The following is a 23,837-nucleotide window of genomic DNA, read 5'->3' as shown; positions in this document are numbered from 1 at the left end:
AACTTCGACGGAGAGGATTTCTCGCAAACATCACAGTGGGCCCCACCTGAGTTCCCATCGCCCGGACTGTCCGTCAGCGCTCGTCTCTGCATGCCAGCCAGAGGAAGACGGGTATTTCCGTCCTCAAATTCGGTGGCCGTACGAGGAGTTCCAGGTGCGTATTCAAAGTTTGTATTGCTTCCAAAAAACCACTAGGTAAAAGGTGGGGTCTACAGTCGTAAATTTCTCATAATAGGATAATAAAAAGCTTATGTGCATACCGATCAAGTTTTAACGGTGGGCATTCAATTACATTATTTATTGAGATGTGACCTACTTGAGTTATAAATATTTTGACTTTTGACATCATGTTCTAATATGAATTGGTGTTAAAGTCGTATTATATACATTGATGCACCATCCTCTGATGGTAATACTCGTCAACTCCTTTCGTTATGTTTACCCTTGTTACTTTCGTGGACGAAAGCCATGTGGTCTTTTGTCTCTCTTAGTTACTTTCATCAATCGAAAGCCACGTCGGTGGAATTTTCTGAGATCCTGCCCGTCCACAAGCCAACTGTTTAATCTTCTCTTCGTAAGGCTTGAGACAAAAAAATAAGACAGATCCAAAAATCAGTGTAGAGGATTGGACGCCTGCCATTAAAACTCTTTTAAGGTTATAGAAATTATGGATCAATATGATATTTGTTTTTCCTCTTCGTACAGGTCGGCGTGACTTTATAAACAGATTGGATGGAAAGCAAACCTTAAGGTGGGCCCTATGAATGTCTTAACGGTTTAAGAAACATTGTCCCACTGCTATTTGTGGTGTAGTACACTTGAGCCTCAGAAATTACTAATTCTTGGGATCAAAATCTAAAATAATCTTGCCAAATGAATGAACGGTGTAGATATGTTAAATACAGCATCGTGGGTCCGTGTAACTTTGATCTCCTTTGAACCGTTCGTACAACTCGGAGCGAGCGTCAGCGCTCGTCTTCGCACGACACGTACCGACACCAGCTAGGTTGCTGGTGTATGGTACACCAGCCAATCCGCTTCCGTTTTACGGAGCACTTGGGATCAACGTCAAACGGTATGGACGGCATGGATTTAATGTACGTTAAGTCGTTTTTTAAAACTCACGGTAGAGAACCTACCCGCGGCGGGAACGGGAACGGCTTGGCTACTCCCCCGGCCACCAGCCCCGGCTGATGGTCGATGCTCTGTGGGCCCCACCATGATGTGTGTGTTTCATCCATTCCGTTAATCCATTTTTAAAGATCATTTTAAGGATTGAACCCAAATGTTAGAGGAATATATATCTCAGGTGGACCACACCACAGGAAAACAATATTGATTGGATATCCACCATTAAAATACTCCTAATTCCCAATGTACTGTTTATTTGACATCCAATCTGTTGATTAGGTCATACAGACCCAGATGAAGGGAAAAAACGAAGATCAGCTTGATCCAAAACTTTTATGGCCCCCCAAAATTTTTTAATGGTCAAAGTTCATTCAACACTGTTTCTTGTAATGTGGTCCACCTGAGATTGGCATGTAACTAATTTTTATCCTCATACCATAAAATTATCTAAAAAAATAAATGGACGGCATGGATGAAACAAATACATCATGGTGGGGCCCACGGAGCACCGACCACCAGCCATTGGCCGGTGGCAGGGGGAGTAGCCAATCCGTTTCCGGCGGGCACCTAGGCCGAGATCAGCAAGCAAGCCTTTTGCTTTTATGTTGGTCGGGTCCGGGAGCCGAGCAGGGCAGAGCAGAACCCGAGTGGAATATGGGCATCCGACGGCTGCAATTTCTCCCCCCAACAGAAGCCCTAGATCTTGACAATGGCCTCTCCCTGGCCCCACGCCTCAAGCTCCTCCTCACCATCTACCGCTCAGATCCTTCCGTAAGGCCCATCGACGAATGGCATCTCAAGCGCTCTCTCCTCGACTTCCTCAAATCCTCACTTTCTATCACCGTCCCCGAAGACGATCTCCATATCGAACGGTCCAAAGACCTCAAGAAGCGTAAGCGCGAGGATCCCGTCGCTTCTGGTACTCTCTACATCCGTGACCTGAGCTTCCTCAAGAAGAGGGAGGGTGATGACGTGGAAGATGATCATAAACGGTTCGTCGAGTGGAGGAGGTCCGTCGTCGATCGCATGGAGGGGATTGAGCTGAATCTCGAAGGGGTGAAGTTCAGATTGAATGCCGGGATTCCCGCCTCGGATGATTTCGAGCTGTTGAAGAAGTCATGGGAGGAGTTTTACGCGTTGGGTAGCCGAGGTTAGTTAAACCCTACAAACCCACCTTAGGGCTGCATTGATATAATCCTTGTTCCAGGAGCAGCGTCAAGTGCTTATCCTCTTTGAGGGGATCTACCTCCTAGTGCACAAGACACTAATTGTTTATGGGAATCAATCTTTGCTTTTTATTTGATAACAATTAAGGGGGCATTTGGATGCCTGTAACTTCTCTAAGTTGCGACTTACGAGTGAAATTCACTTACAGGTAGTCCCGGTGGGATGTAAGCTGTAAGTCCCTTACAAGTAAGTTTTTGTGTTTGGGTAACATGTTAGTTAGTTACAAGTAAGAAGCTGTATATTCACACTAAATGGAGCTTGGAGCAGGGCATCGTTGAATAACTTTAGTTTGATTGTTTCTCCAGCTAAATTTAGCACCCCCAAAGGAAGATCTACCAAATCATGAGAAGCCACCCGGTCCGAGGAACTCTGAGTCATGCGGCTATTAACATGCCCCTGTTAGACTTTTCATACGAAAACTGCACTACATTGAAGTCACCTCCGATACACCACTAGAGGTCCACCTTTGTTTAACAGAAGAAAGCTTAGTTCACAATTAATCCCTTAGGGTAGGAGAACATGGACCATAGACAGCAGAGAAAACCCCTTTAAAACCAGAGGCATATTCTTGAAGAACAGCTGACACTGAGCAGGATCCTGCGAAATTATCTTCTTTTCTTGGGACCTTTGCATTCCAAGCCACAAGAATTCCTCCCGCAGAACCAGAAGCGTCTAAAGAAACCTAATCTTTGTTTTGAATTCCTCAAATAGAGTTCAACATACCTCTATCCACCGCCTGAAGTTTTTTTATTTTTTCCCCTGCAACACTATAACATCTGCCTTTGATTTCTTGCACATTTTCCTCACTTGGGCCCTTTTCAAATTGCAGCCCAATCCTTTGACGTCCTAAGAGAGAATTAACATTGATCACTTGCTCTGCCCCCTCTTGCCCTCTTGCTACCACTTGACTTGCTTGAAGAGTTGTAATTGATTGAGGACTCTAAAGTTCAAAGGCTCTCTGCAGCCCGGCCCCTGGGAGACTTTTTGACCTTCAACAGCTGATCTTTGTGAAGCCTTTGATCTTCTTTGCCTTTAACAAATTGGAGAAAATCATAAACATATTCCTCTTGGGCTTCGAAAGACAGGCTTGCCATGCCTTTTACGCTTTCCAATACATCCTTGGACCATCAAATCTGAGCTTCAGATAACTTTTGATTAGCAGTAAGATTGGGTTGATTGGCAGAGCCCTTTGCTATCTTCACTTGAAAAATAACCTTGGCGTCATTTCTAACTTTCGTTGCGCACAGTGGGGTGACAATCAAGGCGTCCTCTAAAATGCAGCCATCCGGTTTGGGTTGGAAGAGAAGATATCTCCACCAACCATTACAAAGTATTCATGGCTTTTTCAATCACTTCCAATATGACATAAACTGTTGACCCTTTGCCGGATTCCTTTGTCCAAATCCATTTCATTTCCTTTACCTCTTCTTCTCCCATTTCTCTTGTAACGGTTTTTGATGATTTTCTCTCCCTCAGAATCTGCGATTGATTATACCTCTCATCCTACGAACCCTGACTGTGCTGCTTCTCCGCTACTGCATCTCTAAAGGAGATAGAGCTTCCTCCCTCTACAATGATAGTTTCACTTTGATTTCTTTGATATGGTTTGTATTTGTTTCCTGGCACGTTCTCTCTGCCACCTGCTCCCCTGCTCTCCTTTTGCTCTCCCCTTCTCTATTCTTTACAGCAGGGTCAAATCGAGCCTGTTGAACCCTAAGCTTCTTGCTCCTGAAACTCTCTTCGTGAAGTAGTTTGATGGCCGACTCCACCTCTTTTGAGCTCATTTGGACGAATGCAAAACCACGATAATAGGAGGTATTTTGATTTTGCGGGATGTTGACTTCCATGACCATTTCAGCCCTGCTGAAGACTCTTGAGAAGTTAATTGGAAGCCATCCCTTAAGGAGTTAAACCACAAACAACTTTGGAAGCTCTCGCATCCTGCCTCATCTCCTCTCTCTCTCTCTCTCTCTCTCTCTCTCTCTCTCTCTCTCTCTCCCTTTTGGTCCCTGCACCTGCTTTCTGCCCCCTTCCCTCTTCAAACTGATGCTCCTCAAGCATCGTTTCCCCTCTTCCCCTGATTTTGGCTTTCTCTTGATCCCTTTTTTCTCGCCACTATCGCACCATCTTCTCTTCGGAACAATTGCTTCGACTTGCATTAGGCTTGGGGCGAGCTCTTTATTGCAATTGTAGCAGTCTCTCGACGTGCCTGCATCTCCACCTATGACAGTTTTTATTTTTATTTATTTTTATTTATGGGAGCGGCTCCTATATTGGGCATCATTGATGTAGCCTTGGGTGTCGGTTGGGTTGCCTCGATGGGATGAAGCCATTAGAGTTTTTCTTCTTGCGCGCGTCCTAGCTCAATTGTGGCCACCAAAGTAGTAGGTTGGAACATTCAAATTTTGGCCCCTATTTCTTCCTTTGACCCTCCAATGAAACAACATGCAATAGCCCTTTCTATCCATCTGTCAACTGGATTTCTATGCCTCTCAAAATTAGTATCATAATTGTGAATGGTTCCCGTTTGATGTAATTTCGAGAGTGTGGCATCAAAATCTTCACATTTGGTTGGTCCAAAACAGACACACAGGGCCTTTACGAAATCGGATACTATTGCACTTGATCTCATCCAAATGAAAGGAGTTTAATAGAACCTTCTATACCTTTGGTGAGTTTTCAAACATGAAAAAATTGTTCAACGTTAGTCGGATCTTCGCCACCGAAGTTTGGAAATTCGAAGGTATGTACCTTGCTTGGATGGGTGCTACACTATCTCTATTGGACCTATCGTTAGATCCACTTGATTTGCTTCTCACGTCTCAAATCTATTGGGCCTATCATTAGATCCACTTGATTTGCTCCTCATGTCTCGATCGTTGGTTCAATCTCCTACATCCTTGATCATTGGCAACGCAGTTTGCTTATATTGGAGGCTTATGTTGGATAGGGTCTCTTAGATCTCTTGCAACAATCCAGAATGTTGTTGCACTTGTTCTTCCAACTTTTCAAACTTGGCCGCCATCTCTTCATTTGTTGAGCTCGCTTGGTGAGTTTTGGCATCCCTAGAATTGATGCTCTGATACTAGATGATGTGATGCTTGCCCTAGAAGTAGGGTTGAGTGCTTAATTGTTTATGGGAATCAATTTTTTCTTTATAATTTGATAACAATTAAATATATAGGAAAAACCTAGGATTTATTCAAGATTTGGATATCTTGAAGATATGACCCATCCAAGATCTGGATATCCTAAAGATTGCAATAAATACAAAGCATCACCTAAACAAATTTAATCCCTATCCCACTAGTCCTTATTGATTGTATTTTATTTTCAGATCATACCATTCTACTCCCCTTCGAAGAACCTTGTCCTCTGGGGACGTTTTCTTCCATCGCTCTTCCTCAATCTCCTCCTTGGCATCACCATCTAGTAGGAACAATTTTTATGATTTGTAGCGATGGCTTGGGCTGACTTTTCATCACTATTATAAAGCAAATCCTTCTCCTGCCATGCTTTCATCCTTGCCTATGAGTTTTTTTGTTTTTGAATTTTTGTGGGATTAGCTCCTACTTTGGGTGTCATTGATGTGGTGTTGTGTGTTGGTTGGGTCTCCTTGATGCGATCAAGCCATTGGAGTTTTTCTTCTTATATGTGTGCCAACCCAATTGTAGCCACCAAAGTAGCAGTTTGGATCATTTGAATTTTGACCCCAATCTCTTCCATTAACCCTCCAATGAAACAACCATTAAGCGCCTTTTCTATCCATCATTCAACTCGATTTGTGGCTTGCTTGAAATTAGTTTGATAGTCGTGAATGGTTCCCTTTTCATGTAATTTCGAGAGTGCGACATCAAAACCTTCATATTTGGTTGGCCTGAAACGGACCCACAAGGCCTTTACAAAATTGGCCCATGGTAGGGTCGCTTGTGTTTTCTCGTACCTTAATATTATTGCAACGCATCTCCTTCTAAATGAAAGGATGCTAATAGAACCTTCTTTTCGTCTAGTGTGTTTTGAAACTTGAAAAATTGTTTGACCCAACTAGTCGAATCTTCGCCACCAAACTTTGGAAAGTCAAGAGCTATGTACCTTGCTTGGATGGGTGCCACACTATCTCTATTGGGCATGCTGTTACATCCACATGATTCGCTTCGATCATTGGTCTAATCTCCTACATCCTCGATCATTGACAATGCATACCACTTATTTTGGAGGCTTATGATGACAGGGTCGCCTTTCTTTCTAGCAACAATTTGGAATGTTGTTGCACTTGTTCTTCCAACTTTTCGACCTTGGCCTCCATCGACTTCATCCGCTGAGCTCGTAGGGCAAATTTGGGCATCCTTACACTTAATGCTCTGATACCGAGATGATATGCTCCTTACTCTAGGAGTAGAGCCAAATGCTTAATTGTTTATGAGAAGCAATCTTTGCTTTATTATTTGATAACAACTAAATATATAGGAAAAACTTAGGATCTATCCAAGATTTAGATATCCCAAAGATATGATCCATCCAAGATTTGGATATCCCAAAGATATCAATAAATACAAAATGTGATCTAATCAAATGTAATCGCTATACCACTGATCCCTATTCAGTTAGGATTTTATTTTATTTTGTGTTATTTTCAGATCTTACCATTCTACCACCTTTTGAAGAACCTTGTCCTCAAGTTTCGTTCTCTCTTCGGTCCCTCTTCTTCCTCAATCTCCTCTTTGGCATCACCATCTGGTAGGAACAATTGTTGTGACTTGCAGTGATGGCTTGGGTCAAACTTTTCATCACAATTGTAACACAGGCCCTTCTCCAGGTGTTCGTGCATTTTTGCCTGTGACAATTTCTTTTAATGAGAGTGGCTCCTACTTTGGGTATCATTGAACTAGTGTTGGGTGTCGGTTGGGTCTTCTTAATGCGATGAAGCTGTTGGAGTTTTCCTTCCTGCATATGTGCTAGCCCAATTGTGGCCACCAAAGTAGTAGGTTGGAACATTGGAATTTCTGCCCCAATCTCTTCCTTTAACCCTCCAATGAGACAACCTACAAGAAGAGTCTTTTCTATCCATCTTTCAACTTGATTTGCGAGCCGCTCGAAATTAGTTTGGTAGTCACGAGTAGTTCCTGCTTTATGTAATTTTAAAAGTGCGGTATCAAAAGTCTTCATATTCAGTTGGTCTGAAATGGATACACAAGGCCTTTACGTTATTGGCCCATGGCAAGGTCGTTTGCATTTTCTCCTACCATGCTATCTCTTTGATCTCCCGCAACAATCCAGAATGTATTTGCACTTGTTGTTCCAACTTTTTGACCTTGGTCTCCATCAACTTCATCTATTGAGCTTTTGTGGCAAGTTTGGGCATCCCTAGAATTGATTTTCTGATTCCAGATGATTTGATCCTTGCTCCAGGTGTAGGGTCAAGTGCTTAATTTTTTATATATATGGGAATCAATATCTACTTTATCATTGGATAACAACTAAATAATAGGAAAAACTTTGTATCCATCCAAGATTTGGATATTTCAAAGATACCATCTATCTAAGATTTGGATATCTCAAAGATAGCAATAAATAAAAAATGTCAGCGAATCAAATCTAATCCCCTATCTCATTGATTCCTATTCTGTCAAGATTTTATTTTATAATTTTATCTTTTTTTCATTTTTATTTTCAAATCCTACCACGCATTTGGACGTTCAATTGAATTCAGTGAAATCACTCAGTTCAATCAACTGATTGTTCCAGGTAGGACTTCCAAGCCATGCAAATGGTGGGTCCCACCATGAATATGACCTGGCACAAAATCAGAAAGGTCCACTTATCCAGGGGCCACACGATTGTGGTAGATTAAATTGACAGCTGCTTGTCTGACTCAATATACAGGCGTGGCACCCCAAAGGAGTGGATTGGCCTGATTTTCCAGATGGATGGGTGCAGCTTTTTTTGCACAGGTTAGAGATGTGTCAACCCATGTGATACATTGGTTGGAAAACAGGCCTGCATGTGAAGTTAACATACAGCCGGCTGTAGGTGATCAATTTTCATTTCACAAGTCGGAAGTAGCTCTCAGTTTTCATTTATATTCCTTTCAGTTTCGACTGGGAAGTTAACCAATTGCAGTTTGGGGGTCACTCCTGCAATACAAAGACTTGGGGAACATAATTGTAATTTGGTTTTGTGGACTCTAGAAAACTGATAATTGCAATTCAATACAGTTTAGGCTGCATTTGGACACACACGTGATTGAATTGTGAACATTCAGTTTATTTGGGGGGAATCATAAATAACACTGTTTTAGGTTGAAAATGATGAAATTGCAATTTAGAGCCTACATTTCCAATATGAATGCTAACGTGAATATGATTTGCTCATTTTAACTTTTTTAGACTAATCATTGTGATCCGACTCAGTAGTGCATCTAATCACCCGAAATTCCAAGAACTTGTTTTTTTTTTTTTTTGGGAAAGATAAGAATTTGGGGCTTTTCTCGGACCCTTTGGTTAACTTGCAGATGAGATGAAAACAGGTCTGACCTAAGATCTTTTTCTTTGGGAATTAGGCTGGAAACCTCAGTGAATTTACCATATGAATCTTGATTTCATGGTTGCCAAACACATCCTTGGTCCCAATTTGGGGATGAGGTCGTCTAAGAATTGCATGATTCATGAATTTACAGGTGTCTATGGCCTGTTTCAAGTGGTTTGCAGTATGTGGATGGGCCAGTTTTTGTGCACGAGCATTTAGCGGTTCACTCTGTGTGCATTTTGTGGCATGTGCCAAATGCACAAGAATAAGATCCCACAAAATGCAAGTGGTGGGATGTTTCTTTCATGATGTTAAATCCAAATAGGCCCTTGTTTCTAGGCAGGTTTACTCAGCTTAATAATTTTGTTTGGCTTTCGTAGGGACACTGCTCATAACTGCCCCTTATAGGGATTCATGCAACCCCAACCACTGTGGGGCCCACTGTGATGTTTGTGTTTTATCCATTCCATCCAACTATTTTTTCAGCTCATTTTAGGACATAGCCACAAACAGGAGGGAGATCCAAAAAATTAAGTGGGCTACACCATAAGAAACAGTTGGGGTTGAATGCTCACCATCGAAACCTTCTTGGGGCCACAGTAGTTTTGAATCAGGCCAACATTTGTGTTTTCCCTTAATCGAGGTGGGAATTGTCCTGTTTGGTTTGTGGGATTAAATTGTATGGAGTTGTGTTAGATGGAATTAACACCATCATTGCATAATGACTGCATGTCTGGAAATACCATGGTATTTTGATCGTCCAATCCCACGTTCGGGGTCAAATTCTTCCTTTGGAAAAAACACTATCAAGCAAAACCCGCATTTGGTGGACCATGGAATTGTAATCAACGGACTAGATTCATAATTGATGTTGGTCACTTGTTCGTGTATACAACTTGAATGTCACATGTAAAGGGTGCATCTATATGGACAGCGTGGATAAAACACATGCATCAATGTGGGGCCCACAGATGTAGTGGATTTCGAAATCCACCACAAATCCCGTGGTATCTACTTTTGAGACTAGATGATATGATACCGGAATTAATCCAATCCTTATGGTCTTTTTCAAACGCTGGATGTCCATTTGCATGGGACCAAATGCAATTCCATACCACATAATCCCACCTAATGCCATGCACCAAACAGACCCTTAAGTATGCATTGAATGGCATATGAACATCATGGTGGGCCCTAGAAAGGTTTCAATCGTGGGCATTTCCATCCCTGCTGTTTCCTATGGCGTGGCCCACTTGAGTTTTGGATCTTCCTCATGTTTGGTGTCATGTTCTAAAATGAGCTGGAGAAATGGATGGACGGAGTGGATATAACACAAACATCATGTTGGTCCCCACAGAGCTCGGGGTTGCAGGTAATTTGTGTCCCTTTCATGGCGCGGCCCAGCCAGGATGGACCTTGTTAATTGAATGATGTGGATCATGGAAAGGTGGGGCACATCTGTTCGGCTGTATATAATACAATAATACAATACTTTTTATTTATTTTTATTGCTGTGGGCCTGCAACTGATAGTAGTTTATGATATTATTGTTCAACAGCTTCTCATTCAAGGGGTGTGAGGCAACGAGCGGACACGCTTGTTTTGGAAGGTGTACCATCCCGATGGTTTGCGGAACCGCGGGTATCGTCCAAACCTTCAATGCTGGTCACACATACCATATTTTCAGTATTTGGAAAGATAAGGTTAGTTCAAGGTTTCCTTTTATATTAGTTTTCATAATTGATCCCATCTTCATTTTGGTTTAGCTTGTATTTTTCTGGAGTTATGTTACATGTAGAGTCTCTTTTATATTCTACTGAAACTGCATTTACATAGGAGTATTTGATTTCTTCATGTTGTGCTAGATGTCGTATGGTTTCTTCTTTGATTCACGTATGCTGTTGTTGCTTTTTTTTTTTTTTGCCGTACTTGGGGTGAGGGATTGTCAGTCTCATATATACTTGGTTATTGATATTCTTTGAGTCAATTCTCATACTCGAATAGTGCATGGACTTTGCATCTTATTTCTTGGAATAGTGCGTTTTGCTGCCATGTCATGAAATGCATTCATCTTTATTGTACGCTGTCTGCATAGGTCAAGTCCCCTAGTTTTGTTGGAGTCTCACTGCCAGTTTTAGCACTCGCCAGTTGGTTGGTTATTTGATGAGGGTGTAGGCATATCTGTGTAGGATTTAAGTGGCATTATACCATGCTAGGCCTGAGAGTCGCTATATACTTTGGATTTTCAGTTTCGATAAGGCTTACAGTTTTGGTGGCCTGCAAATACATGGTTAAAGGAAAATACAGAAATGGTCCATGTTCAACCAAAAAAGGCCAATGTTTCGATGGCTATGCTCTTCCAATATAAGAGACTTTTGGATCATGGATCATCTTGAGTAGGGCCAATTATATCAATGTTTTCAAACCATGGGCCCCACTTTTGCAAACTGAAAACCCAAGTGTATTGTAGGACCACCTCATCAAACTTGCTTGTGTACACTTTTCTTCTTTTCTTTTGAAGATAAAGAAGAAAAATACCTGCATGCAATAGCACATGGAACAAAACCCGACAGACATGGAGAACTGTTTCTTGATTTATGACTGGTTCACAAGGCCAAAACTTCCTCCATCATGTCAGTTACTCTCCACGAGCACACTCTGGACTTAGCCCATGAGATAGCATTGGAGGAGTTGCCTTCGAGAGTAACCAGAAAGAGGCCACCATCATTTGCCATCTTTACACTTGCGGCAAGGTGATTGCTTCGGCCCAGCTAGAGTCTATAACCCTAATTGGACCCAGAACTCTGCGATAACAGCTCTGTTGCTGTCCCAGGTCAAACCTCTCACCCCCACGTGTCTGGGGTTGCTAAAATGAGCACCTGTCAATATTGACTTTAAAAGTGCTGGAGGGCTCCAACTTTGCTGAAGAGCATCTTACCAGCTTGCTGCCAACAGTGATCTAGTGAATTCACCAGGCCAAAGACTTGCTCCTCTGTATAGGTCAACCTCATTGAACTTATTCTAATGCCTTCTAGATCCACCTCATCAATTGGCTGGCACGGATTATGAAGCAGTTGGACTGTGGGCACACCAGTCCAACCGGACAAAAGGGTTTTGTACAACTGTACAACTCTAAGAGGTCCTATTTCTGTGTGCACGTAGTCTTAGAGTGATATTTGGACTCTTGTATTTAGGGTTTTTAGTCTTCTTTCTCCTTTTATTTACAACTTCGACATGTATAGTTTGAATAGTTTGAATTAAATAGCGAAGGAAATACGGGGATGAATAGGGATTAAGGGGTTTATTCAAGCAGGTTCTTGAATAGTATCTGAGGCCTAGCTATGCCCTGTAAGGACTATACCACTATAAGGCCATACGTGTGGAACTATATCCCTATAAGGCGATACACATGGAAATATGCTATATTGCTATGCCCCTACATGGCCATTCGTAATCGATGCTAGAGCAGTGATTCTTGCTCCTCCAGTGATTTTGTGAATTCACTAGGCCAAAGACTTGCTATGCTGTATAGGTCAACCTCATTGAACTTATTCGCCTTTTAGATCCACCTCATCAATTGGCTGGCACAGATTATGAAGCAGTTGGACTGTGGGCACACCAGTTCAACCGTACAAAAGAGTTTTGTATAACTGTACAGCCCTACAAGGTCCTATTGCTGTATGCACTTAGTCTTCGAGTGATATTTGGACTTCGTATTTAGGGTTTTTAGTCTTCTTTCTCTTTTTATTTACAACTTGGACATGTATAGTTTGAATTAAATTGAGAAGGAAATACGGGGATGAATAGGGGTTATGGGCTTTATTCTAGCAGGTTCTTGAATAGTATCTGAGGCCTAGCTATGCCCTGTAAGGACTATACCACTATAAGGCCATACGTGTGGAACTATACCCCTATAAGGCGATACACATGGAGCTATGCTATATTGCTATACCCCTATATGGCCATTTGTAATTGATTCTAGAGGAGTGATTCTTTGTTGTTATTGATGGTAGATGATTGATTCCTATCTGGAGGACTCTTCTTTTGGGGCATTTTCAACGTAAATTGATCTTATATTTTTGCTGTGTACACCCATATTGTTCAATTGACTTCAATTCCACCTGTTCCCATTGGCTGTGTCTAGCCTCACCTATTGAAAAAAGGTGGGGGAGCATCTAGCCTCAAGATTTCTGGGATTATTTGGGATATTATCTAGAACCATTGTTCTCTAACCAATAATTGGGAAAATTGGGCAAGCAGCAAATTCTTTTATGGGAGGACCTGTGGTGTGAAAATGTGGCATTGGGCTCTCATGAAAAAGAGATGATGGTTTCTTATTCATACTTCTATACTAGAACTCAGTTAGTGTGGTTGCTGGCCCGTAGAAATATCCTAATGGTGAGAAGTGAGGATTATGTCAATTTCATGGAACATCTTTACAAATGCGCCTCAGGATTTCTTAGTTTATTTGGGATGTTATCTAGAATCATTGTTATCTAATTGATAGTTGGAAAAATTGGGCAAGCGATGAATCTTTTTATTGGGGGACCTGTGTTGTGAAAATGTGGAATTTGGCTCATGAAAAGGAGATAATGGTTTCTTGTTCTTTCTTCTATACTAGAACTCAATTAGTGTGGTTGTGGCCCGTAGAAGAGATCTTAATGGTGAGGAAGTTGAGAATTATGTCAATCTCATGGAATGTCTATATAGATGCACCAATAGGTTTGGGAAAAGGGATTCTTGGGGGGAGAACTTGGAGAGGAAAGGGCTTCTTTTTGAGGTCCATAGCATATGTGATAATGTTACATGGTGTCCGTGTTTTTGCCTTGGTATCATGTTCATACTGTCATATTGAATGATCCATATAATGCATATAACTGTGGTTTCTGGTTGGGCCGGTCTGATGGCTCTATATGAATTAGCAGTTTTTGAATATTCTGTGTGCCTTCATTGAATTGCTGGAAGATATTCCAAAGCCATTATAAATTTGTGCAAATTTTGGTACATAGCTCTTTCTTTTATCCAACGAAAGAACTTGCTTCGATATCAAAATTGATGCAGTATAAAGCTAAACTCAAAATTGGATGTACCATTTTTTAGGATAAAGCTCCTTTTTATTGGCGTTTAGGATGAAACTCCGACTCCTATAACATATTCTACAGAACAGTTATATAAGGATTGTTAAAAAGCCTGAACAGCCTTCCAGTGGAAACAAATGAGAAGAATCACTCTTCTCAAACTAGAAGGAAACCAAAGGAATGCCCTGAAACTAATCCATAATATCATGCTTCAATTAAAAAAAATCAAAAGTATCATGTTAAAATTCGTAACTCCTCTTGGGGCTATGTTGGTAATCACCTAAACAACCCTAAAACTCAGTTTTCCAACTCTAGAACTCTCCTAACTCAGCGTCTATTATATGAAGACTTTCTAAAACCTATTACACTCCAAAAATAGAGTTAGATTGGTATCAACCTTGCTTGCAAGTTCATTTTCATCATCTAAGCCTTACCCCAATTAAATCTGGCTTGCCAGTTACAACTAAAATATTTCTAAAACTGATCAATTCCATATCGTAAATAAACTAAAAACAATCTCTGACCAAGAAAACTAGCTAATTAAGGACTCTTAACCACAGTCCAAAAACCCAAAAACTCGACTTGACTTGACTCAATGTTAAGCCAGGTTGGGTTGACTCAAAGACTCGACCTGACCCGAGTCGATATTTAATTAATCTAAATTGGAAAAATAAAATTTAAATAGATATTTAAAATACTTATTGAGAATAAGTAATATAGAATGTAACTCAAATGAGCAACTAAACATATACCTCACTGGTTAAGAGCATTTCTTCTTTTGGTTAATGATGGGGCCTTGTGGGTTTGAATCTCACTCCTCACCTTCTTTATTTTTAATAAGATGTCCACCCAGGAGGGGACTCAGTTCGAGCCACTTGAGTTATGTTGAGTTGACTTGACGAGCTTCTCTAAGTCATGGTATTCCATAATAACAATGATGGTCGTAACAGCCACCACTGTTATCATTATGATACAGCTGTAATGGCCATTTCGACCTTTTTTTTTGGTTGAATAAAACTTTGTATTGGCTTCGTTATGGGGCAACTTTTCTGTAATGGCCGTTACGACCCCGGTAACGCGTAACGGTTGCCACTGTTACCGTTACATTACGGCCATCACGACAAACCATGCTCCTAGTCAGTCCTAGTACCGAGTTTACTAGAGACTCGGCTCAAAATCTCACGGACTCGAGTTGACTTTTCTGAATTCTGAGTTGAGTCAGTGAGTTTTGGATTTAGGGATTGACTCGTTTGAGTTTCGAGTCGAGTCAACGAGTTTGCTCATTTGAGTTTTGGGTTGAGTTTCATTGTGGCCCAGGCTTGAGGTTCTTCATTACAAAACAATGGCCAACAAATAGGGTGTCCCAAATCGGTTACGTATCGGCCGTTATGGCCAATACATAACGGTAACGGCGGTTACCGTTATACGATATGGGGTTGAAACGGAGAGGTCCAGAAAACGGAACTGAAACGGCTGTTACAAGGCATAACAGCTGTTACGAGCCCGTAACAGTTATTATGGGCAGTAATCCTGAAAGAAAAAACGAAAAAAAAAGAAAAAGAACTAACTTGATTCTTGCTTCTTCTTCTTCTTCTCTACGACATTGCTGCAACTCATTGCGGCGCTGTTGCAGTTCCTCGCGGCGCGCTGTAGCTCCTCTTCCTACTTCTTCTTCTTTCCCCTCTGGTGCGGCTCCCTCTCCACCCTCTCTTGTTCCCTCTCGTTTTCTCCCTCTCCTTTTCCCTTTATTTCCCTCTCATTTTTTTCTTTTTCCCTCTCATTTCTTTCTCCTTCTCTCATAGTCTCGAAAAAAATGAATGGGGGCGTGGTTGTAAAACAACCACGCACCTTATTTTATCCAGTAGTCTGCGGCGGATGCCGCTTAGTGCATTTGCACTGTTTTAGTGCATGCGGCCCACCTCGATTATGTGTTGTATTATATATCCATGCCACCCATCAGTTTTTCCTGATCATTTCAAGGCATGGTCCCTAAAATGAAGCAGATCCAGATCTCAAGTGGACCGCACAGTAGGATTGAATGCCCACCGTTAAAAACTTATTATGGCCCATTGTAATGTTTATTTACCATCGAAACTGTTGATAAGGTTGCATGGACCTGGATCAAGGAAAACACAAGTCGCAACTTAAAAAATAATATTAACAAATAATAATAATAATAATAATAATAATAATAATAATAATAATAATATAAGTTTTAATTGTGGGAATTCAATCTCTACTGTGTGGTCTACCAAAGATTTAGATTTGCCTCATTTTTTGGACCATGCCCTAAAATGAGTTGGCAAAAAGGATGGACAACATGGATATACAACAAATGGATCAAGGTGGGTCCTATGTTCAAGGCGTCATTCACTAGTGGTCCACCTAAGATTTAAATCTACTTGATTTTTTGGATCATGCTTTAAAATGAGTTGGCAAACTAGATTGACAGCACAGATATACAAATACATCAAGGTGAACCCCAATTTCAAGGCCTCACCCACTAGTGGTCCACCTTAGATCTGGATCTACCTCATTTTTGGACCATACCTTAAAATGATTTGATAAAACGGATGGATGTCATTGATATACAATACATACATCATGGTGGGCCCTATGTACATGGCCGTAAAAATTGTCCATGAGGCATACATTAACTCAAAATTAATAAATTAAATTATGGCATTATTCTTGCCAAGTCACAATTCCAAAATTAAATTGTTTAAATGATTTTCACCGTTAATTTGCAAACACTTGTTTTTCTGAAATAGGATCATTGGATATTTTTCATTCTTCACTGTTCCATAAATATCTACCAATCCATTAGTGAGATAAGTGCTAATAGATTGCATGAATTTAACATTGATTTGGGGCATCGAATGGTCCACCAAATCAGCTCTAAATCGACAATACTATTTACTTGAATATAATTTCAAATTTTTTCTTAAGATTTATTGTGAAAAATTATATTAATTTGTTAGATATATGAATTACATAATTGGACCCCTAGATTGTATGTTGAAATAAATTGTACACAAGTCATAAGGTATGTAATATACCAATACCTACAAATATGAGATATTTTGGTATTAGTAATTAATTCATAATGATATTATATAGTTAGATAATTAAATATGAAAGATCTATAGCCAATACTAGGTTGTCAGGTTCATAAATTCATCAGGCATACCAATATAACTTCTCACCAAAGAGTGGACCGTTACACCACCATAAACATGTTCCAAATTATAAATGAATGTATATTTGGAATATTCCGGATTTAATCCATATTTTTTAAGAATTTTTTGGCAAAATAAAAAAAAAGTAAAAAAATTGCACCGTTACGGACCCGTATCGGCCGTTACGCCCCTATATCGGCCGATACGGGCCATATTCGTATCGGTAACGGTGGGCACCATTACGCCCATTGATACCGATACCGAACGCCTTGCCAACAAAGTCCTCCCCTTATCGTGCCATAGAGCATCCAAATTCCTAAGCATTTGCTTCATTTATGAAAGAGGTAAGGAACAAGTTACCACCAAGGTATCCCAATGCGGTTACGTTTCGGCCGTAAAGGCCGATACGTAATGGTAACGACATCAATCGTTACGCGATTCGGCTCCGAAACGGGGCACCTCTATTTTTTTAGGTTCGTAACGACCGTTATGGTACTGCAACAAATGTTACGGTCCATAACCCTAAAGAAAAATGAAAAAAATGGTTTAAAAAAAAACAGAAAAAAAAACATACCTTTTTTTTTTCCTTTTCTTCTTCTTCTTCTTCTTCTTATCATGGGGCTGCAACATTGCTGCGGCTGCTGTGGCCTTGCTGCGGTTGCGGCTTCAGCCTCTCTCTCTCTCTCTCTCTCTCTCTCTCTTGGTTCAGTCCCCTCTCTCTTCTTTCCCTCTTTTCTTTTCATTTCCCTCTCTCTCTTCTTTTCTTTTTTTTTTTTTTTTTTTTTTTTTTTTTTTTTTTTTTTTTTTTTTTTTTTTTTTAAATCTGCAGTGCACGCTGCATAGTGCACACTCACTATTTTATTACGTGGGATGGGGCTCACCTTGATTTATGTATGGTAAATCCATGCCATTCATAATTTTTCAAGTTCATTTTAAAGCATGATCCTTGAAATGAAGGAATCAAAATCTCAATTGGACCACACAGTTGGGATTGAATGCCCACCGTTAAAATCTTCTTAAGGCCCATTTTGTGATCCACCTAAGATTTGGATCAGCCTCATTTTTTGGTCCATGCCCTGAAATAAGTGGGCAAAAAGGATGGACCACATGGATATACAACAAATGCATTGAGGTGGGCCTCACTTTTAAAGGCATGCTCACTAGTGGTTCCTTGAAGATTTAAATCTACCTGAATTTTTGGACCATGCCTTAAAATGAGTTGGCAAAATGGATTGACAGCATGGATATACAAATATATCGAGGTGGCCCGCCTGGCCCACTAGTGGTCCACTTAAGATCTGGATTTACCTTCTTTTTTTTTTTCCAATACCTTAAATGAGTTGACAAAACGGATGGATGACATGTATATATAATACATAATCGAGTGAACCCCATGTACATGGCCCTAAAAATTTATACATGAGGTATATATCAACTCAAAATTAACCAAATAAATTTTGGGACCATTGTTGCTAAGTCACAATCCCAAAATTAAATTGTTTGAACAATTTTCACTATCAGTTTGTAGACACTTGTTTTTTGAAATAGGAACATTTGGTATTTTTCATTTTTCATTGTCCAATAAATGTCCACCAATCCATTAGTGGGATAAGTGCCAATAGATTACATTAATTTGAGGCTAGTTGAGGGCATCAAACAGTCCCCTAATCAGCTCCGAATTGACAATACTATTTACGCTAATTTAATTTTTAAAATTTTTTTTTTATAAAGATCTATTGAGGAAAATGATATCAAATTGTTAGGTATATGAATTACATAATATGATACAAAAGTCCCTAAATCTATATATTGAATTGAAATGTATATATGAGTCATGAAGTATGCAATGCACTAGCACAATAAATAAAAGGAAAACTTAAAAATATAAGATGTTTTGGTATTACATTCATTATAGTAAATATATATATATATATATATATATATATATATATATATATATATATATATATATATATATATATATATATATATATATATATATATATATATTAGTTAGAAAACTAAATATAAAAGGTTTGCAGTTAATTTCAGGTTTTCAGGTTCATAAATCCATCAGACAGCCCGATATAGCATTCTCACCAAAGAGTGGACCGTTACACCACCATAAACATGTTCCAAATTATAAATGAATGCATATTTGGAATACTTAGAATATTCCGGATTTAATCCATATTTTTTCATATTTTTTTGGTAAAAAAAATAAAAATTGCACCATTACGGGCCGTTACGCCCCCGTATCCATATCCATATCGGTGGGCACCGTTATGCCAACCGATACCGATATGGAATACCTTGGTGACCACTTGTTTCTACGTTATGCAACAACAAGATTTGGGGTTGCTTTAAAACTTTTTGAGATTTTACTTTATTTCCTGAGCAGTCGTTACAAAAAGATTGGAGGGAACAAGTAAGCACTTGCTTCTAAATTGTGCAACAACAAGATTCAGGGCCACTTAAAATCTCTTTTGAGATTTTCTTGATCAGAAAAAAGTTTTGTGAGATACCTTGTACATTTTCAAAGTAATTTAGCGAAGGTTTTTGGAAAGTTGGCAAGGGGCTAATTCACAATGGGGGAAGGATTCTTTGGGTGTGATTTGAATGAAAGAAACAGCTGAATTTTTGATAACCTGGTAGCACCTTTGGAGAAATTAAAAGAAACGGTCAAGAGCTTCATCTTTCAGCTTGTTCTTATGAGAAAAGAAATTCATGATGCTAGTTCATCCAATTTAGTGAGAGAATGGAAGGTGGTCATTGGGAGTGAAATAAGTAAAAGAGAGCCAAGTGGAAGGAGTGATTCCCTGGCTTTTGCAATTTAGCTTTGACAGCTCATCCTGTGGAACTGAGGAACTTCCATGGTGGTGCTTTTTCTTCTAGAAGATAATGGCAAATATAGAAAAACAGAATTTCCAGAGCAACTAGATGGACTGCTTCTATTGAAGCAGAGCTGCAAGAGAAAACGCTCTTAGGGCCTGTTTGGATTCATGAAAAGCATGAGAAAGTAAATAGAATTTCTTGAGAAATTTTATTTCTGGGAAATTGTGGGAAAAAAATATTGTTTTCCTCGTTTGTTTTTCAAATTTTTGTAGAAATTTATGATCTATTTTCAAGTTTATTGTTTGGCAAAAACAAATTGGAATTTTTTTTAGGTAATAACAAGCATGTGCCAAATTAGCACATGTGACACATGTGGGATGCTTAGAGATGAACAATGGCACATATTGCATACATGGCATGTGTGGGGCACTTGAAGTTGAATTGCAGCAGCCATGTTACATGTGAGGTGCTTGAAGTTGAATTGCAGCAGCCATGTTACATGTGAGGTGCTTGAAGTTGTACGGTGGCATGTGGCACAAGACATGCATTGGCACATTTGAGATGTGGGCACTAAAATTAGATGACAGCTCTTGTGCACATTGGCACCATTGGCATGTTGCATATTTGGAAGATCGAAGATGGATAATGGCACATGTGGTACATTGGTGCATGTGGGGTGCTTTGCACATGTGGGGCACAAGTAAGATGAACTGTGGGCATTTGATGAGTCAGTACTCAGTTGAGTCATGCTGAGTCATATCGATTTGACCTAGTTTTGAGCTGACTCGATGAGTCACGTTGAGTCCTTTTTGAGTCACTCCGTCCAGTAAGTTGCTAGGCTCGAATTCTCGTTGAGTCTGGTTGACTCGTCTGAGTTTCAAATTGACCACATTGTTCAAGTACTATGGTTGGAACAACTAATGAGACTTGAACCTATTATATATGGACTTTTTTTTCCCTTGTTAATCTACTTTTCTTTTGTTCCTAATACATTGATGTGTGCTTGTACTGTGTTCTTTCTTACCATCCATTCGTTGTTAATCTACTGATATGTTTTTCAATCACTTTTTTTATTTTTTGTTTTTTTTATTCCTTTCTTTTTATTGTCAAGGCTTGAGAGGGAATAGTTGTAGAGCCCATAAATATTTCCCAATGGAACTATGAGACTTTTACCCTTCATTCTACATGCTAAAAATCATAAATTTTCTTTCTGATCGCTGAACATCTAGTAAGCAATGTTTTTTGCTTTACTGCATTATCTCATTGAAACTAGAACTTATGTTGTTGACCTAATTTGCAATCATGTAATCTTATATACCAACTTGTTGCATATCACACACCATCTCTTGATGTCCCTTAACTTTTGTAGGAATCTTAATGTTGCTGGGGACGATGACCTAGGTAAGACAGATGAAGAGGGCAAAGGAGTGGGAATTGTGTCTGGTCTTCAGTGCAAGATCTGGGTTCAGTTCGAGAATCATGATGATTTCTGTAATGCGGTGAAGGTGTTATGTGGGCGTTCGATGCAAAAGGTGAGGAGTTGGTTTTCCTTCCACAGTCCACTGTTGAGTCTCCTTCCTTTTCTTTCCATTCTATTGCTTTTGTTTGGTTTACCCATGATCTTATTCATGTTCACCTGATAAGGGCCACTTCGAAGCACTGCCAAATCAGGATTGGTTCTGCTACTCAATTAGGATGCATCCACCTTGCATTTGGGGCAACTCTGAAAATTGAACCACACCCAAGTGGGGTTCTCTTTTTCTGCCTTTTCTGCTCCATGTTACATGTGGTAAAGAACTGGAAGGTCCATTTTTCATCTCATGTGAGATTTTATGGAGCACATCCCATTTGCTCCTAAAAGCAACTTCCAATGCACAATAAGCCATTCAGGGTCTTCATTGATGGACACTGTTCAGTTTGAATTGCACCTAGAGCCCATATATTTATTACCAAATGATTTATGGAGCCTTTTCTGCAGCAAGGATCCCGCCTTAGAGTAGATTATGAGGTAAGCTGGGATAAAGATGGCTTTTTCCGGAACATACAACAAAAGGCTGCTAGGAATCATGTACAAGAAAGGGTTAGCCAAAGTCAGGAACCAGCGAGGTACTCTAGAAATGAAGCTCCAAGACTTCAATCTCAGGTCACTCGCTATAGTTCCGATGGTGCACATCCAAAGAGGTTCAGGGTAAGCTTTCTTTCACCTATTTCAACTAATTAATAAGCTATTTTTATCTACAAATGATTTACTTTCACTATTTTTCTTCTCACTCACAAGCATCTCTGCACTCCCGTAATAACCAGGATTTAAATGTTATTGAGGATAACTGATCACCGACAGCTGATTGCATGCAGCCCCATCCTACGCACAAAACTTGTGACATGCATAGGACATCTGACGCATGAAGAAGCTGGCGTCAACATGAAGATGACCTGTCTTGAAAGTCAGGTCAAGTGGGCAGTTCATTTAATGGTGTGTCCTGCCTGATAATGGACTCGTCTAATTTTTCACCTGGTGATCTTCATGGTGGGGCCATAGATTGCATGACTCCAATGTCCTACACAAATGGCATGTTGGTGGGAAAGATGGGGCTGCATTCAAGTTAGCTTGTAGCCAGCTGTAGGTTGTTATTAGTTCTTCTCGTGTATTACAATGGCAGTTGGTCAATATGTAAACTGATAAGTTCAAATTCGGGGATTTATTTGAGTTCAGGTGACCATTTTGCTTATCAGATGTGCAATTCTCAAATTCAAGGTATTCCATGATGGTAATGGTGGCTGTAATGGCCACCGCTGTTACCGTTATGATATTGGGCCCTAATGGCCACTACGTAAGCATTTTGGAATACCTTGCTCAAATTGGACATGTGGGACTGTAGTCCATGATCTTGATTCATTGAATGGGTCCAGTCGTGGAAAGGCCCGTGCCTGAAGATCAATTGGACAATCCTATCTCTCTTGTTGCTAGACCCTTTGTTTAATTTTATCTTTTCCAATATTCTTTTCTACCATCCATTCGTAGGTCACTAGTTGGATGCTTAAGATAATTTCTGTCTGATTTTTCTACTGGGAGCAATCCACACTGGGATTCACTAAAGGAATAGCTTGAAACAAGTCTACTTTGTGAAGATACCTGACTTTAGGAAATATTATTGTATGAGTAGCGGATAGCCTGATGAAGCTCAATTCTATTAATAATTGGCCAATATATATTGTTTATTTTTGGTTTATCTAATTAGTTGTTCCAGTGTGATACATTGATAATTACAAAATATGAAATACAATCTTTCTTGGTGAACATATGCAGGATTAATGTGGGGACGGAAATCCCAAAAAAATTCATTTTCAAGAGCTCTAGAACTTAAGGAGCCCTCAGATGCAGGTAATGAAGAAACTGAGCTACATTTTACAGTGTCTTTCATTTTGGATCTTCATCCCTGCCGATACCTTAAACATGAGTGTAACCTGGTACAAAATGGGTCCGTATTAGGATTGTAACCATTTTATATTTAAAGCTCTCTTCTTGACACTCAACTGCGTGCTGGTTGGAGTAAAACATTTATGAAATTCATATACATAATATAAAGAAAATTTTAACCCATGGCACCCAATATGTAGATAGGTTTGGTATATATGTTGCCCGATTTGTATCGTCTCTCTGGTTTTGCCTCACTGTCGTTGCCTATTTTTGTTCTTATTTTGTTTCCTTTTGATTTTGGCATTGCTAGCTACACTTGCACTTTTAGGGTTTTTGCTGTGCTAACACTTGCGATGCTTACACATTCTTTGACACAACAATAACTGCTGCTGAAGTTCAAATGTCACCATCTAAATGTCAAAGCAAGATGATGTCCAAATGGAA

The 23,837-nt window shown here is 39.8% G+C and overlaps 1 protein-coding gene across 2 annotated transcripts; it reads left to right on the top strand.

The window, feature by feature from the left end:
* The first annotated feature begins 1,724 nt into the window (after positions 1 to 1,724).
* On the top strand, positions 1,725 to 23,451 carry LOC131218939 (uncharacterized). 2 transcript variants are annotated; one of them, XM_058213827.1, is made up of 5 exons: positions 1,725 to 2,281; positions 10,442 to 10,586; positions 21,345 to 21,507; positions 21,954 to 22,163; positions 22,998 to 23,275. In XM_058213827.1, the coding sequence occupies exons 1-5, from the start codon at positions 1,786 to 1,788 to the stop codon at positions 23,031 to 23,033; spliced, it is 1,050 nt and encodes a 349-aa protein (XP_058069810.1). In that variant the 5' UTR covers positions 1,725 to 1,785; the 3' UTR covers positions 23,034 to 23,275. The 2 variants fall into 2 exon arrangements, with proteins under 2 accessions (XP_058069810.1, XP_058069811.1); XM_058213828.1 differs by lacking the exon at positions 22,998 to 23,275 and adding an exon at positions 23,283 to 23,451 and having other exon boundaries at positions 1,727 to 2,281.
* Positions 23,452 to 23,837: the final 386 nt, after the last annotated feature.

This window comes from Magnolia sinica, chromosome 11 (genome assembly GCF_029962835.1).
Source record: "Magnolia sinica isolate HGM2019 chromosome 11, MsV1, whole genome shotgun sequence".
NCBI lineage: Eukaryota > Viridiplantae > Streptophyta > Magnoliopsida > Magnoliales > Magnoliaceae > Magnolia > Magnolia sinica.
This window is presented reverse-complemented; position numbering and strand designations above follow the sequence as displayed.

Bases quoted from the DNA above. Each gene is read 5' to 3' on its own strand.
- LOC131218939 (XM_058213827.1), top strand. From the start codon at position 1,786: ATGGGCATCCGACGGCTGCAATTTCTCCCCCCAACAGAAGCCCTAGAT. The intron at 21,508-21,953 runs GTGAGGAGTTGG...CCTTTTCTGCAG, and splicing joins GTGGGCGTTCGATGCAAAAG to CAAGGATCCCGCCTTAGAGT. The intron at 22,164-22,997 runs GTAAGCTTTCTT...ATCCATTCGTAG, and splicing joins CACATCCAAAGAGGTTCAGG to GTCACTAGTTGGATGCTTAA.